The 13,669-nt window shown below is 70.9% G+C and overlaps 1 protein-coding gene across 2 annotated transcripts; it reads right to left on the bottom strand.

Moving 5' to 3' along the window:
* Positions 1-2,355: 2,355 nt before the first annotated feature.
* On the bottom strand, positions 2,356-8,746 carry THRA (thyroid hormone receptor alpha). Of its 2 annotated transcripts, none has more exons than XM_074163102.1 (8): positions 8,694-8,746; positions 7,137-7,228; positions 5,399-5,499; positions 5,152-5,299; positions 4,714-4,919; positions 4,091-4,237; positions 3,698-3,956; positions 2,356-2,606 (listed from the first exon to the last, which is right to left on the bottom strand). In XM_074163102.1, exons 1-8 carry the CDS (start codon positions 8,744-8,746, stop codon positions 2,356-2,358), a joined length of 1,257 nt encoding a protein of 418 aa, XP_074019203.1. The 2 variants fall into 2 exon arrangements, with proteins under 2 accessions (XP_074019203.1, XP_074019205.1); XM_074163104.1 differs by having other exon boundaries at positions 7,167-7,228.
* Between the last annotated feature and the right edge of the window lie 4,923 nt (positions 8,747-13,669).

Below are 13,669 nucleotides of genomic sequence, written 5' to 3'. Positions count from 1 at the left end.
AGCGGGGCCGGGCTGTGCCCCCCCAACCCAGGACAAGCCGCCCCGGGGGGGGTGTGTGTGTGTGTGTGTGTGTGTCCCACACCCAGCTGCGGGGAGGGGGGTGTGTGTGTGTGTTTGGGGGGGTGGGCGGGGGGGTCACGTTTGCTGCTTAAGACACATCCCATGACAGCTCTGCCCCATGCGGGCAGCGTGCGGGCAGCGCACGGCGTCACATGGACCGTGCACGGACACACACGGGCATCCCGTGGCCACGGCACCGCACCGGCACGCACAGAGATCGCACCGGCACACGGCGTGGCCACCGCACCAGCGTGCACGGCCACCGCGCTGGCACGGCGTGGCCACGGCACGAGCATCGCTCCAGCGTGCATGGCCTTGCACCAGCATGGCACGGGCATCGCCGTGCCGTGGGGGGCTGCAGCCCCGGCCCGAAGGCACGTGTTAAGGCCGGCGCTGGATGGTGGGCAGCGGGGGGGCCGGTGCTGCTGGAGTCGGGGGGGGGGGGGGATGAATCCCCAAACCCTGCGCCGCCCCCCCCCCCCCCCCAGCGCGGGCGTTAGTGTTTCCTGGCACCGGCTCCTATTGCACAACCCGTGCTGGTGCCAGTGGAGCTGTGCCCGCTGGGGGCCGTGCCAGGACCCCCCCAGCGCCGGGCACCCGGGGTGAGAGTTTAAGACATTTTGCACCAATTGCAATGCTGGCCCTGCGGCGGGGGGCCCGAGGGCACTGCAACCCCCCCCTCCCCCCCCCCCCCCCCAGCCGCGAGGGCACCCAGGGGTGCCACGGCCCTGCCACCCCACAGCCCCACTGCACCCCCCCGGCCCGGCTGCAGGGGGTCCGGCAGGGCCCCCAGACACGACCCCCCCCATGTGAGGGGGTGCCGGGGTGCGGCGGGGGGCCCGGCCCAGCCCCCCCATGCCTGGTGGCAGGGGGGGGGAAGTGTCTCATGTTGGGATTTCTGCTTTTAAACGACCCGTAAAAAGATTTTTTTTTTAATTACAAAAATTATATATTTTATATATATTTATATATATATATATATATTAGCTTAGGTGGGCCCGGCAGGCTGCCTGCCTCGCCAGCCCCCCCCCGGCCCGCGCCCCCCCCCTCGGCCTCCGCCTGAGGTAAGAAAAAATTCACAAACCTAAACTGGGGGGGGGGGGGGGAAGGTGATAAAACCATTCCCGGGTGCCCCTGCCGCAGCCCTGCCCCCCCACTGAGCTGGGACCCCCCCCCCCCAGGACCCCCCACCGGCCCCTGCCGCAGCCCAGCCCCCCCCGGGAGCAGGGGAGTGGTTGGGGGGTGCAGCCCCCCCCGAAGTGCTGCTGCTGGGGGCCGGGGCAGTAGTGCAGTGGGGGCCGTGTGGGGTCCCGGGGGGGCACCCGCTGCCCCCCCCCCCCTGCCAGCACCTCCGGGGCCATTGCAACTCCTGACGGACACGACAAATAAACCCACGAGGACGAGGGGGAAAAAACAACAACAAAAAAAAGGACAACGGAAAAGGTGGGGGTGGGGGGGGGGGGGCAGCCGCAGCGGGTCCTCAAGACCCCCCCCCAGTGTCCTGCAGCGCCCACCGTCTGCCGGCGCTTGGCACAAAATTGTCTCCTCTCAGCCCAAAAAAAAAAGACAGAGAAAACCAAAGCCCCGAATCTGGCCCCGAATTTGGGGAAAACAGGGGGTGCAGGGTTGGGGGGGGCACCCCAGCCGGGGCAGACCCAGAGGCCAGTAGGTGGAGGGGGTCACCAGCCCTGTGCCCCTATGGGCTGGGGTCCCCCTAGCCTCCGCTGTGCCCCCCCGTGCCCCCCACCCCGCTATTGGGGGGGTCCTGGACCCCCCCCCCCCGGCCCCCTCGCCGCTGCTTGGCCAAAAGTGCATGTGGCCGTGACCCCCCCGGCTGGGGCAGCCTCTCCCTGTGCAGCCCAGAGCCCCCTCCTCTCCTCTCCTCTGCTCTTCCTCCTCCTCCTCCTCCTCCTCCTCCTCCTCCTCCTCTCTCCTTCCAAAGTGCAGTTAGTTTAATATTTTAGCCTCTCAGGGAGGGAAATAAATGCTTAAAAAATAATAATCTAAGAAGAGAAGGACAATAAAGGAAACGCTCGACCGTCGGGGCCCTTCCCTGTGCAAACAAACAAAATTCGTCAAGTCCTGGGGCGCGGGGGGGCGGCGAGGGGGAGGGGGGCACAGCGGGACCCCCCCAACCTGGGCGCAGCATCCCTTCCCCCCCCCCCCCCTCACCCCTTGTTGGGGAGGGGGTAGGGATAAGAAAAAATTTGGAGGAGGGGGGGAGAGTGGGCAGAGCAGGGGTAAGGTGGGGGGGGCATTGAGGAGGGGGGGGGGGGGTAAGGGGGGGTGGCAGCCCTACACCTCCTGGTCCTCGAAGACCTCGAGGAAGAGGGGGGGGAAGAGCTCGGTGGGACACTCCACCTTCATGTGCAGGAAGCGGCTGGCGTGGCAGGCGCCGATCATCCGCAGATCCGTCACCTTCATCAGCAGCTTGGGCCAGAAGTGGGGAATGTTGTGTTTGCGGTAGTTGATGTAGTGCTCGAAGGCCAGCAGGTACGTCTCCTGGCACTTCTCGATCTTCTCCACGCAGATCAGCCCCGTCCGGTCTGCGGGCACAAGGCAGTCGGGCATCCGAGGGGGTTTCACCTCCCGCAAGGCTGGCCTGCCCCACACACCACCCCCTCTAAGTGTCGGGGTGCCCACCCTGGAGACCCCTCGTGAAGCCTGGGCAGGGCTGCCCGCGACATGGAGGCGCTCACTCCATGCGCCCCGTGCTCCCAGGAACCAGGGATTAGGGTGCCCCCCTCTCCCCCCCCGGCTGTGACACTCAGGATTAGGGTCCTCACCCCATGCTCCTGGGGTTCTGGGGATTAGGGTCGTGTCGTGTCCCCCCCCTTGTACCCCCAGGTTGTGGCACTGGGGACTAAAGTCCCCACCCCACGTTCCTGGGCACTGGGGATTAAGATGCCCCCCCTCCTTTCACCCCCAAGATGCAGCACTCGGGATTAGGGTGCCCACTCCATGCTCCCAAGGAGCTGGGGATTAGGGTGCCCACCCCATATCCCCCCCACCACAGCCTGGCATGGCTCCCCAGGGCACTGGGAATTAGGGTGCTCACCCCACTTTCCCCCAAAACCAGTGGGGCACAGTTTCCCCTGGGTGCCCACCCAATCCTGGGTGCATCCTGGGGGTTCTGGGCATCAGGGTGACCACCCCATGCACCCTTACGGCTCTCTGGGCACTGGGGTGCCCACCCTGTATCCCCCCAAAGCCGGGGGGGGGGGGCCACAGTTTTCCCAGGGTGCCCACCCAACATACCCCCAAGATGGTGGCGGGTCTGGGCATCAGGGTGCCCACCCAAAACATCCCCAAAATGCTGAGGGTTCTGGGCATTGGGGTGCCCACCCAACACACCACCAAGCTGCTGGGGGTCCGGGCATCGGGGAGTCTACCCAATGCATCCCCAGGCTGCTGGGAACTCTGGCATCAGGGTGCCCACCCAACGCACCCCCAAGCTGCTGGGGGGTCTGGGTAGCGGGGTGCCCACCCAACGCACCCCCAAGCTGCTGGGGGCTCTGGGCATCGGGGTGCCCACCCCATGCACCCTTACGGCTCCCTGGACACTGGGGTGCCCACCCCATTTCCCGCCCCCCCCCCCCAGCATCCCCAGTGAGGGGGTGGAGGCGGCCACCGCTACCTGAGGACATGAGCAGCACGGCCTGGAGCAGGGCCACCTCGGTGTCGTCCAGGTTGAAGGCAGAGAGGGACTTGCCCAGGTCGAAGATGGCGTCGGAGACGACGCCGAGGCCGCCGTTCTTGAGCTGCTCCCGCTTGACGGCCATCTCCCCGCTCAGCGTCAGCGTCTCGCTCTCGGGGTCGTAGCGCACGGCCGCCCGCAGCGACATGATCTCCATGCAGCAGCCCTTCAGCAGGATGATCTGGTCTTCGCAAGGCAGCTGAGACGGTGGGGGGACGGGGACGGGGGGGACGAAAGGATGTCATTGAAGCCGGTGGGACGGACGGACGGACGGACACACACACACACACAACTGCTGTGTCCCCAACCCTCCCGGATCCCCCCCTTTCTCACCTCCGAAAACATGGGCAGTTTTTTGGCAAAGTCGACCACGCGGGTGATGGCCGGGGTGATGATTTTTGTAAACTCGCTGAACGCCTCCAGGTCGACTTTGTCCCCGTCGGGCATGGAGGCCATGGGCGACTGGCCAATGTCCTCGGGCTGCGGGGGACAGGCGGTGGGGTTTGGGTGTGTGTGTGTGTGTGTGTGTGGTGTGACCGTGTCATGTCCCCCCCCCACCACCCCGGGACACGCCCCCCCCCCCCCCCCCCGTTGTCATGGTGGGGGAAAGCGAGGCAGGGCTGGGGGCAGCAGCCAGGAGAGGGAGCTGTGTGCCAGCAGCGCTGCGGGGACGGGGACAGGGACGGGGACAGGGCCACCCCGCAGGGCACAGCTGTCCCCTTCGGTCACCGCTCACCCCTTAACCCTCCAGGGGTGACGAGCTCAAGGACACCGGGTGACGTCCCAAACACCCCCCCCCCCCACCTCCGCTCTAACCGCCCCCCCCCCGGTGCCGGGGCACCACGAGCACTGCCCGCCACGCGTGCACCGAGTGTGCGGGTGCTCAGCTGCCACCGGCTGGGGTGGGGTGGGGGGATCCGGGGTGGTGACGGGCACCCCCCGCCCCGTGCCCTCACCAGGAATTTCCGCTTCTGCTTCCAGTGGCTGCCCTGGGCGTTGGTGCTGCGATGGGCCTCCGTCACCACGTGGATCAGCTCCCACTCCTCCGCGCTGGGGTTGGGGCGATGCTGCAGCGACTTGATCATCTCCTCCTTCCGCCGCCGCTCCCGGTTCTCCTCGATCAGCTTCCGCTTCGCTACCCGCTTCGAATCATCCAGCACCACTGCCGGGAACAACACCCCCCCCCCCCCGCCACCGGGGTCAGCCGGGACCCCCCCCTGCCACACCTTGGCGGGCATCCCACGCCATGGCATCCCACACCATGGCACCCTACGCCATGGCACCCCAGCTTGGTCCTGGTGTGGCACCGGGTACCGCCGGCCGTGCCGGGACCCCCATGGCAGCAGCAGGTGCCCCCCCTCCCTCCCTGACGACCCCCCCCCCCTCGCACTCACGGTCCATGGCCATGCCCACGGAGATGCACTTCTTGAAGCGGCAGAGCTGGCACTGGTTGCGGGTGATCTTGTCGATGACGCAGCAGCCATCGTACTTGCAGGAGTAGGTGGGATGCAGGTTCTTCTGGATGGTCCGACGGAAAAAGCCCTGGGGGGGACGGGGACACACAGACAGGACACGGTGAGCCCCGATGAGACCCCTCTCCCCTCCCTGCCTCCCCCCCAGCCCCACCCCCTGCCCTCTCACCTTGCAGCCCTCGCAGGTGATGCAGCGGTAGTGGTAGCCGGTGGCTTTGTCCCCGCACACCACGCACTGTTCATCTTTGTCCAGGTAACTAGGGATGTACCCTGAGGGACACCCCGCGTCAGGGACCCCCAGGGCACCCCACGTCAGGGACCTTCGGGACACCCCCCACCCCCCCCACTGAGCCCCCCTTGTGCCTCAGTTTCCCCCCAAGGCAGCATCTGCCCCCAGCCCTGCTGCTGCCCCCCACCCCGCCACAGGCAGCCCCGGCACGGGAAGGGTTAACGGCTGTGGGGGGGTGGGGTGTGTAGGGGGGCTGCCGGAGCCCCCCGCAGCAATAAAGCTCCCATTATCCAGCTCCCCAGCCGGCTGCGGGGGGGCGTCCCTGTCCCCCCGGGCACACAATGGCCCACTGTCCCCGCTATTGTCCGGGGTCCCCCAGCCTGGCAGCCCGGGGACCAGCCCCCCAATCCCTGCCCCCCCCTCCCCCTCCCCGGCTTCACGGGGAAACTGAGGCACAGAACACCCACCATGCACGGGGCGGGGGGGGGTGTGTGTGTGTGTGTCCCCACCACCCCGGGATCCCCACGCCCCCCCCGGGATGGAACAAACCCAGCCGTGGGGGCCCTGAGAGCCCACCCTGGCGCCCTGTGGGTGCCGGATGCAGGGGGGCCCCACGTTTCCCCCCCCCCCGCCACCCTTTCCCCAGGATGGGGAAGGGTGCGGGAAGGGGGGGGGATGGGCTGGGAGCCGGACGCCTCGGTCCCCCCACCGGCCCCTCCTCCCGCCCGGCAGGATCCCGCCGGCGCCGGCCGCTCCCCGCCGGGGAATGGGGCAGGGCTGGGGGGGCAGCGCCCGGCCGGGCCCCCCTTATCTCCCACCCCAGGGTGCTGCCGGCCCCGATAGCGCCGCCCCGGCCCGATCCACGGACACGGAGGGGGACGGGCACCCCGCGGGGACGGGGATGGGGGGGTGCTGGGGACCCTGCAGGGGTGTGGGGTGCCTGGGGGGGGGGGGTGTCGGGCAGGAGAGTGGGGTGCCCGTGGGACCCTGCAAGGACATGGGGTTCCCGGGATGCCCAGCGGGGACATGGGGTTGCCGGGGGACCCCGGGATGCCCATGGGATGCAGGCAGGAGATGTGGTGCCTGTGGAAGCCAGTGAGGATGTGGGGTGCCCAGGGGGACCCTGGGGTGCCCAGCAAGGAGATGGGGTGCCTGGCATGAACAGGGGGTGCCCAGGGGGACCCTGGAATGCCCAGAAGGAATGTGGGGCACCAGGGGGACTCTGGGGTGCCCAGAAAGGACATGTGGCACCCAGGGGACCCAGGAATGCCCAGAAGAAATGCGGGGCACCTGGGGGACCCCGGGGTGCCCAGCAGGGACACCGGATGCCCAGGGAACCACGGGGTCCCCAGCACGGACATGGGGTGCCCAAGGGACCCAACGGTGCCTGTCAGGGACATGGGGCACTCGGGGAACCCTGGGGTGCCCGGCAGGGACACGGGGTGTCCAGGGAACCGTGGGGTCCCTGGCAGGGACACGGGGTGCCCAGGGAACCCCGGGGTGCCCAGCAGGGACACGGGGTGCCCAGGGAACCCAGGAATGCCTGGCAGGGACACAGGGCACCCGGGGGACACTGCGGTACCTGTAAGGGACACGGGGTGCCTGGGGGACACAGGGCGCCCGGGGGACACTGGGGTGCCCGTTAGGGACACGGGGTGCCCGGGGGATGCCATGGTGCCCGGCAGTGCCGGGGGGGGGGAGCCCGTACCTGACATGCTGCTCTTCACCAAACATTGGCTGCTCTTTCTTTTGCGCTTGCCATCCAGCCACCTGCGGGAGGGGGCCAGGCTGGGAGGGTGCCCGTAGCGCCCCCCCCCCCCTCCAGCCTCCCCTGACCCCCCCACTCCCCCCATCCACCCCGCCCGCAGCTGAGACGTGGCACCCCTCGCTTGGGGGTCCCGGGAAGGGACGATGCCACCTGTGGGGTCGGGGCAGGGGGCCACGGGTGTGGGGTGAGGGGGGGGGCGCTGGGGACCCCGAAACAGGACACAGCATCGTCCGGGGGGGGCTGGGGGGAAACGAAGCGGAGGGGGGGGGGTGGAGCTGGGGGAGTTGGGGGGGGGGGGGAGAGGGGAAGGGAGGGAGGGGACGGGAAAGGGTGGCGGGTGGGGGAGGGGCAGGAGGTGGGGGAGGGGCGGGGGGGCTGAGTGGGGGGAGGGGCTCATTCACAGTCAAAGACAAAATGTCCTTTTGGCTCAGCGGGGAAGTGACATCAGCGGGGCCCAGCCAATGGCTGGCGGCGGGGGTCCGCGCCGCGCCCGCACGGCACCCGCCCATTGGCGGAGCCGCCGCAGGGGGCGGGGCCCAGGGGCGGGGGCCGATGCCGCGGGGACGGGCACCTGCGGGGGGGCGGGGGCCGCACCCGGGGGGGGGGGGGGGGGGGGGTCCCACGGCGCGGATGGGAGGGGGGGGGGGGGGGTCCCCGGCTCCATCCCAAGGTGACCCCGGGCCTGGCTCCCCCCGGGGCACGTGAGAGCGGGCGGCCCGCCCGAAATAGCCCCGGGACAGGGTGGCCCGAGGGGCCCCGGGCGGGGAAGGGGAGGGCTGGGAGAGGCCCCCGCGGGGGGGGCACGAGTTGGGGGGGGAACGGGGGTGTGGGGACATGTGGGGAACAGGGAGGCACCCGGGGCATGGGGAAAAACCGGGCACGGGGACACCTTGGGCCACGGGGACGCACAGGGCTGGGGGACACCCGGCGAGGCGTGGGGACACACCAGGCATGGGGACACACTGGGCACGGGGACATGTGGGGGGACAGTGGCCATGGGCATGTGTGGGGACATGTGGGGCACAGGGGTGCAAGGGGGCACCCAGAGCATGGGGACGCACAGGGACAAACCAGGCAGTGGGACACACAGGGCACGGGGACACACGGGACACGGGGAGACATGGGACGTGGAGATACATGGGGGACACGCTGGGCCTGGTCATACATGGGGACATGTGGGGCACAGGGGTGCAGGAGGGCACCCAGGGCACGGGATCAAACGGGGACACACGGGGCATGGGGATGCACCGGGCATGGGGACACTTGGAGACACACAAGGCGTCGGGATGCACAGGGCACGGGGACACACGGGGCACGGACATGTACACGGCTACGCAGGGACGCACAGGGACACACGGGGCATTAGTATGTACGTGGCACGGGGACACATGGGGACAGGTGGGACACAGCGACAGTGGGGGCGGAGGGGGCTGCAGCGCCAGCGTGGCACGGGGCCGGGGGGCTCACCGGGTGTCCTCTGGCTCCGACAGCGGGTCCAGGGTGCTGGGCTTCTGTTCCATTCACCGCAATTCCATCAAGGAGCGCTCAGCACCGACCGAGTGGGCTCCGCCACCGGTGCCACGCGCGGGGGGGCCACGGCGGGGGGCTACCACGCGCGCCCCATGGCGCCCGCCTCAGTGCTCAGCTCCACGCAGCATCCCGGGCCGGACCCTGCCGAGACAACCCAGGGCTGAGCCCGGACCCCCGGGGAGGAGGGATCGGGGGGGGGGGGGGGCAAGGGCTGCAGCCCCCCAGGAGGTCACGCTGTGGTGCGGGGCTGGGCGAGAACGCACGGGGGGGTGTGTGTGCAAGTACGCATGGAGCGTGCAAGAGCGTGCAGGAGTGTGTAACAGCATGCAGGAGTGTGTAAGAGCGTGCAGGAGCGTGTAAGAGCGTGCAGGAGCGTGCAGGGCTGGGGGAGAGCGCGCTGGGTGTGCAAGGCCGTGCGGAGCGTGCGACAGCGTGCAGAGTACACAGGGCTGGGTGAGCGCACGAGGGGTGTGCAAGAACACATGGAGCCAGTGAGGGCTTGCAGGGTGTGTGCAAGAGCACGCGGGGCTGGGCAGGAGCGTGCGGGGCGTGCGAGAGTGTGCACGGGTGTGCAAGACTGTGAAAACACGTGGGGTGTGCAAGGCCATGCACAAGCGTGCGAGACCACGCACGAGTGTGAGAGCATGCACGGGTGTGCAGGGCTGTGCGAGAGTGTGCAGGGAAGCACGAGCACGTGCAGGGGCGATAGCGGGTTCTGCCCCCTGCCGTGGGGACCAACAGGGCTGGGGGGGGCCCCTCAAGTGTTGGGGGGAGCCCGGGGGGTTGGGGGTGCAGAGTGCAGCCCCCCCCCCCCCCAGGGGATCCCCCACAGATGCTGTGCCCAAGGGGCAGGCTGAGCCCTGATGCATTCACCACATGTGTGCACCCCCCCGCCCGCCCATTCTGGTTGGTGGGGGGAGACTTACGGGGTGGGGGGCGCCGGGGGGGCCGGGGGTGCGGGCGATCCCTCCTCTGCAAGCTCTCCTGCGGCAAAAACACGGCACAGTGGGGCCGGGCACGGGCAGCACCGGGGGTACCCCCCACCCCACCCCCCACTGCAGACCCCCACGATGGGGAAACCGAGGCACGACATCCCCCCCCCCCCCCCCCCAACCCCTCCTGGGTGCCCAACACCCCCCAGCACACCCGCAGGATGGGGGGGGGGGGGCGCTTGCATGCACCCCTCCCAGTGAACCCCCGGCGACCTGGGGTGCGGGAGGAGGGTGCGGGGGCCCCCAGGGAGGGGGGGGTGTGTTGGGGGTGGCGGTGATGATGGGGGGGGGGGGCGTGGGGCTGCGCTGGGCGCCGTGCCCGGCCCTCGGGCTCCTCCGCTCCGTGCGGGGACAGGCAGAAAGTAGGTCACGTTTGTCTTGGCCGCGGCAGAAATTCCTCCGGCGGATTTAAAACGCAGCGGCCGGGGCTCGGCTGCACCCGTGTGCGTGTGTGTGTGTGTGTGTGTGTGTCCTGTGTCCCCCCCCCCCCCCTGCCTCGGCACCCCCAGGCCGTGGGGTACCCCAGCCTGGCGCTCCCCCCCCCCCCTCCAGCTGGGGATGCCCGGGGAGGGATGATGCACCCGTAGGTGCACGGCTGCACCCCACAACGCTGCAGGGGGAGCGCGCGTGTGTGACACACCGGGGGGGGGGCGGGGTTCGCACTGGGGGTCCCCACAGACCCCCCCAGCCCTTTGCGGGGAAACCGAGGCACTGCGAGCCACCCACTACGGCTGCCTCCCCTCCCCATCTCGGGGGGTCTCTGGGGGGCTCGGGGCTCCCCACGGCGGCTCCAGGCCGGGCTTTGGGGCCGGCAGTACCTATAGAAACCGGGGCGGCGCGGCCGGGGGCTGCAGCAAATGTTTGTTCCATATGGGAACGGCGCGCAGAGACTTCCAAGTATAGGCACTGGCAGCGCGCCAGGGCTGCGCGGCCCCCGCCGGGCACCGGCCCCCCCGCCGCCCCCCGCCCCGCTTCCCCCGGGACCCCGCACGCCAGCAGAGCCCCGACCCGGCTCGGTGCATGTGTGGGGCCGGGGTGCAGCCCCACCACGGCAAAGCCGTCACGGGCCAGGGCACGGGGGAGCTCTGAAACCTGGCATGGGGTGGGCTCGGCTGCTGCTGCCTCAGTTTCCCCGCTGGGGCGGCCTGGCCGGCGAGTGGTGTCGAATTAGAGGGGCTTAGGGCTAAAGCCGGGGCTCAGCGCCGCTAAGTCGGGGCCCACCCGTGCCGGTGAGCGTCCCCGGCAGCCCCCCCCAGCACCCCCGGCACCCAGCGCCCGGCTGAGCCCATGGTGCCGCTCCAGGAACCCTCGCTCGAGGAATCCCTGTGCTGGGGGAGGCCCAGACAGACAGACAGACAGACACGGGAGGCGGCTCTCCTCCTCCTCCTTCTCTTCCTACTCCTGTGGGACACGTGTGATGAGCACAGTCGGGTCTCAGCCCCCTCTGCGTCCCCACCCTGTGGGACCAGGTGTGGGGCTGGCAGGGTCCCCACCCTGTGCCCCCCCCCCAGCCCAGCCCCACGCCCAGGGGAGCGTTTCTGCTGAGTCGGGTGGTTACAGGCGATGGAAAACAACCTGGGGGCAAAGTCCAGGGCTGGGCCGGTGGCGGGAGCCACGTCGCCTCGCGGGGGGCACCCAGCACCCCACCCCTGGGGACCCCCAGAATGGCGACCACAGCCTGGGGGACACCCCTCCACAAAGGGACCGACTGCCTCTGTGGGGCCGGGAACAGCGGATGCCCCACGGGGACGCCGGTCGGTGTCCCTGCCCCCCGGGACAGATGGGCTCCGGGGGTCCCGGGCGCCCCCTCCCCCCGCCCAGCTGCCATCTGGGTCAGGGAGGTGAGGGCCTAAGCGCTTTAGCCAGGGTGCCAATTAGCGCGATTAACGCGGGCTGGGGGCAGGGCGCCGCGGGCAGACCCGCCGGACACCGGCGTGCGATGCCCGGTGTTGCACGGCGGGCACCGGGGCAGCAGCACGACTCTGCCCCAGCCCTGGCTGACAGCACCGTGCCGTGGGAGCGCGGCCAGGCGCAGGGCCACCTGCCATGGCACAGCTGGCAGCACCGGCACACGCTGGTGGCCACGTGTGTGGCTGCGCCCGGTGCCACACGCGTGTCCTTGCCCGCTGCCCCGTGCTCACACCGCACCTCTGCCGGTGAGCGGCACCCTACGCCTGGTGCCACATGGTGCCCGGTGCCGTGGGGTGCCCGGTGCCGTGGGGTACGCATGGCAGCGCGCGGCGGGGCCGGCGTGCGGGGAGGCTGCAGGAATCCCAGGCATCCGCAGCAGCTGGGCAGCCCCAGCGCGGAGGATGCCATGGGCCTGACATCAGGGCAGCCCACCCCCTGCCACGGGGACCCGGCGTGGTGCCCCCTCCCTGGGCCACGCCGTGGCACGGGGTGGTCGAGTCCAGGTCCGCGTCCACCGCGGGGCTGGGTGGCTGAGGGAAGCCACCACACAAGCGAGGGCGCGCGGCCGTGGGGACGGTGACCTGCCCCGGCGCTGACCGGGCACCCACGGGCTGCCGCGGCCTCGCGCCTCCGACGGGTCCTGCATCGCCGCCGCGGAGACCTGCGCCGGGATCCCCGCTCCCGCCCGGCACCGCAGCCACCACGAGCCCCCAGGGACTCCTGGTGCCGTTAAGTCCAACCACGTCCATCCCGGCTGCTCCTTCCCGGTGGTCAGGAGGAGGTGGCAGCCCCCAACCCTGCTCGGCAGCTTTCGGCCGTGCCTCGGTTTCCCCGTCCCACCGGGGCCACCGTCGGGGAGTTGTTTGGCAGAGGAAGAGCCGCGGTGCCACTTCCCCCAGCGCCGTGCCCCCCGTGCCAGCGTGGCAGGACGCAGCCAGATCCTCGTGCCCCCGCTCCTCCGGCCCACAAAGGACACCCGACGGGGACCCCCGTGCCCCTGGCACGCACCGAGCGCCCCCGGTCTCAGCTCGTCAGGGTGGCGGCGTGTCCCCAGCCCCGTGGGGTGCCCCCGTCCCCAGGGAGGCTGTGCCGGGACGCCGGGGAGCTATTCTCAGCGCTTGGAGCTTGGCACGGGGATGGGGACGTTTCTAAATCGGGGGCTCTGGTTCACGTGCACTGGGGCGGGGGGGGCTCTTGGGTTCCCTCCCCGGGGGGGGGACGGAGCCGTCACCTCACCACGAGGCGCCCGGGGTCAGCACTGCCGGTGGGATGCGGGAACCGGCACCGAGCCCGTCCGGAGGGAGCCCACTCCGGCGCGGGAAGGGACGCGGGGGACAGTCCCCGCAGTGTCCCCGCGGCCACCCGACCCCTGCCCGGCCAGGGCAGGCCGAGGGTCCGCAGTGCCGAGGCCACCTCCGTGTGACACCGTCCCGGTGGGGGGGAGTCCCGGCCCCGCTGCGCCCCCCCGGCCGCATCCAGCCTGAGCGGGGCCCCGGGCGTCCTGCCCGCGCCCGCCTTCGCCTTCACCGCATCCCCCCTCCTCCTCCTCCTCCTCCTCCTGCTCCCCCCCCCCCCACCCGCCTGGAAGGGGACCCAGGCGTCCGGCCCCGCCCCCGCGATCCACCGCGCACCGGCGGCTGCGCGGGGTCCGGCGGGTCCGGGGGGCGGGGGGGGGGGGGACGCGGGTTGGGACCCCCGGGCCGGGGGCTGCTCCGGGCTTTGCCGGCGGCCGCGCTCGCTGCCCCGGGAAAGTGCGAGGTGGGGCGGGGAGCGACGCGGAGCGGGGGGGGGGGGGGGGGGCGTCCGCTTCCTGGAGCCACCGCCCCCCGGGAGGGGACGGGGGTGCGGGACCCCGGGGGTGCACGGCCCGTAGGGTAAGGACCGGGCTCCCCGCTCCATCCCTCCCCCCCCACCCCCGGACCCCCGCCCGCGGGGCTGCCACGCCGCGGCTCCGCGAAGGTCACGGCCGCGGCCGAGCGGGGGGTGGGTGTCAGGCGGGGACCCCCGCCC

Source organism: Numenius arquata, chromosome 23 (assembly GCF_964106895.1).
Source record: "Numenius arquata chromosome 23, bNumArq3.hap1.1, whole genome shotgun sequence".
Classification (NCBI taxonomy): domain Eukaryota; kingdom Metazoa; phylum Chordata; class Aves; order Charadriiformes; family Scolopacidae; genus Numenius; species Numenius arquata.
The sequence above is the reverse complement of the archived record's forward strand: the minus strand, read 5'-3'. Positions and strand labels throughout refer to the sequence as shown.

Excerpts from the sequence above, each read along its gene's own strand:
- THRA (XM_074163102.1), bottom strand. The coding sequence starts at position 8,746 with ATGGAACAGAAGCCCAGCACCCTGGACCCGCTGTCGGAGCCAGAGGAC. Across the intron at positions 5,300-5,398 it reads TCACCTGCGAGGGCTGCAAG|GGCTTTTTCCGTCGGACCAT; the intron begins GTGAGAGGGCAG and ends CGTCCCCCCCAG. Across the intron at positions 4,920-5,151 it reads CGTGGGCATGGCCATGGACC|TGGTGCTGGATGATTCGAAG; the intron begins GTGAGTGCGAGG and ends TGTTCCCGGCAG.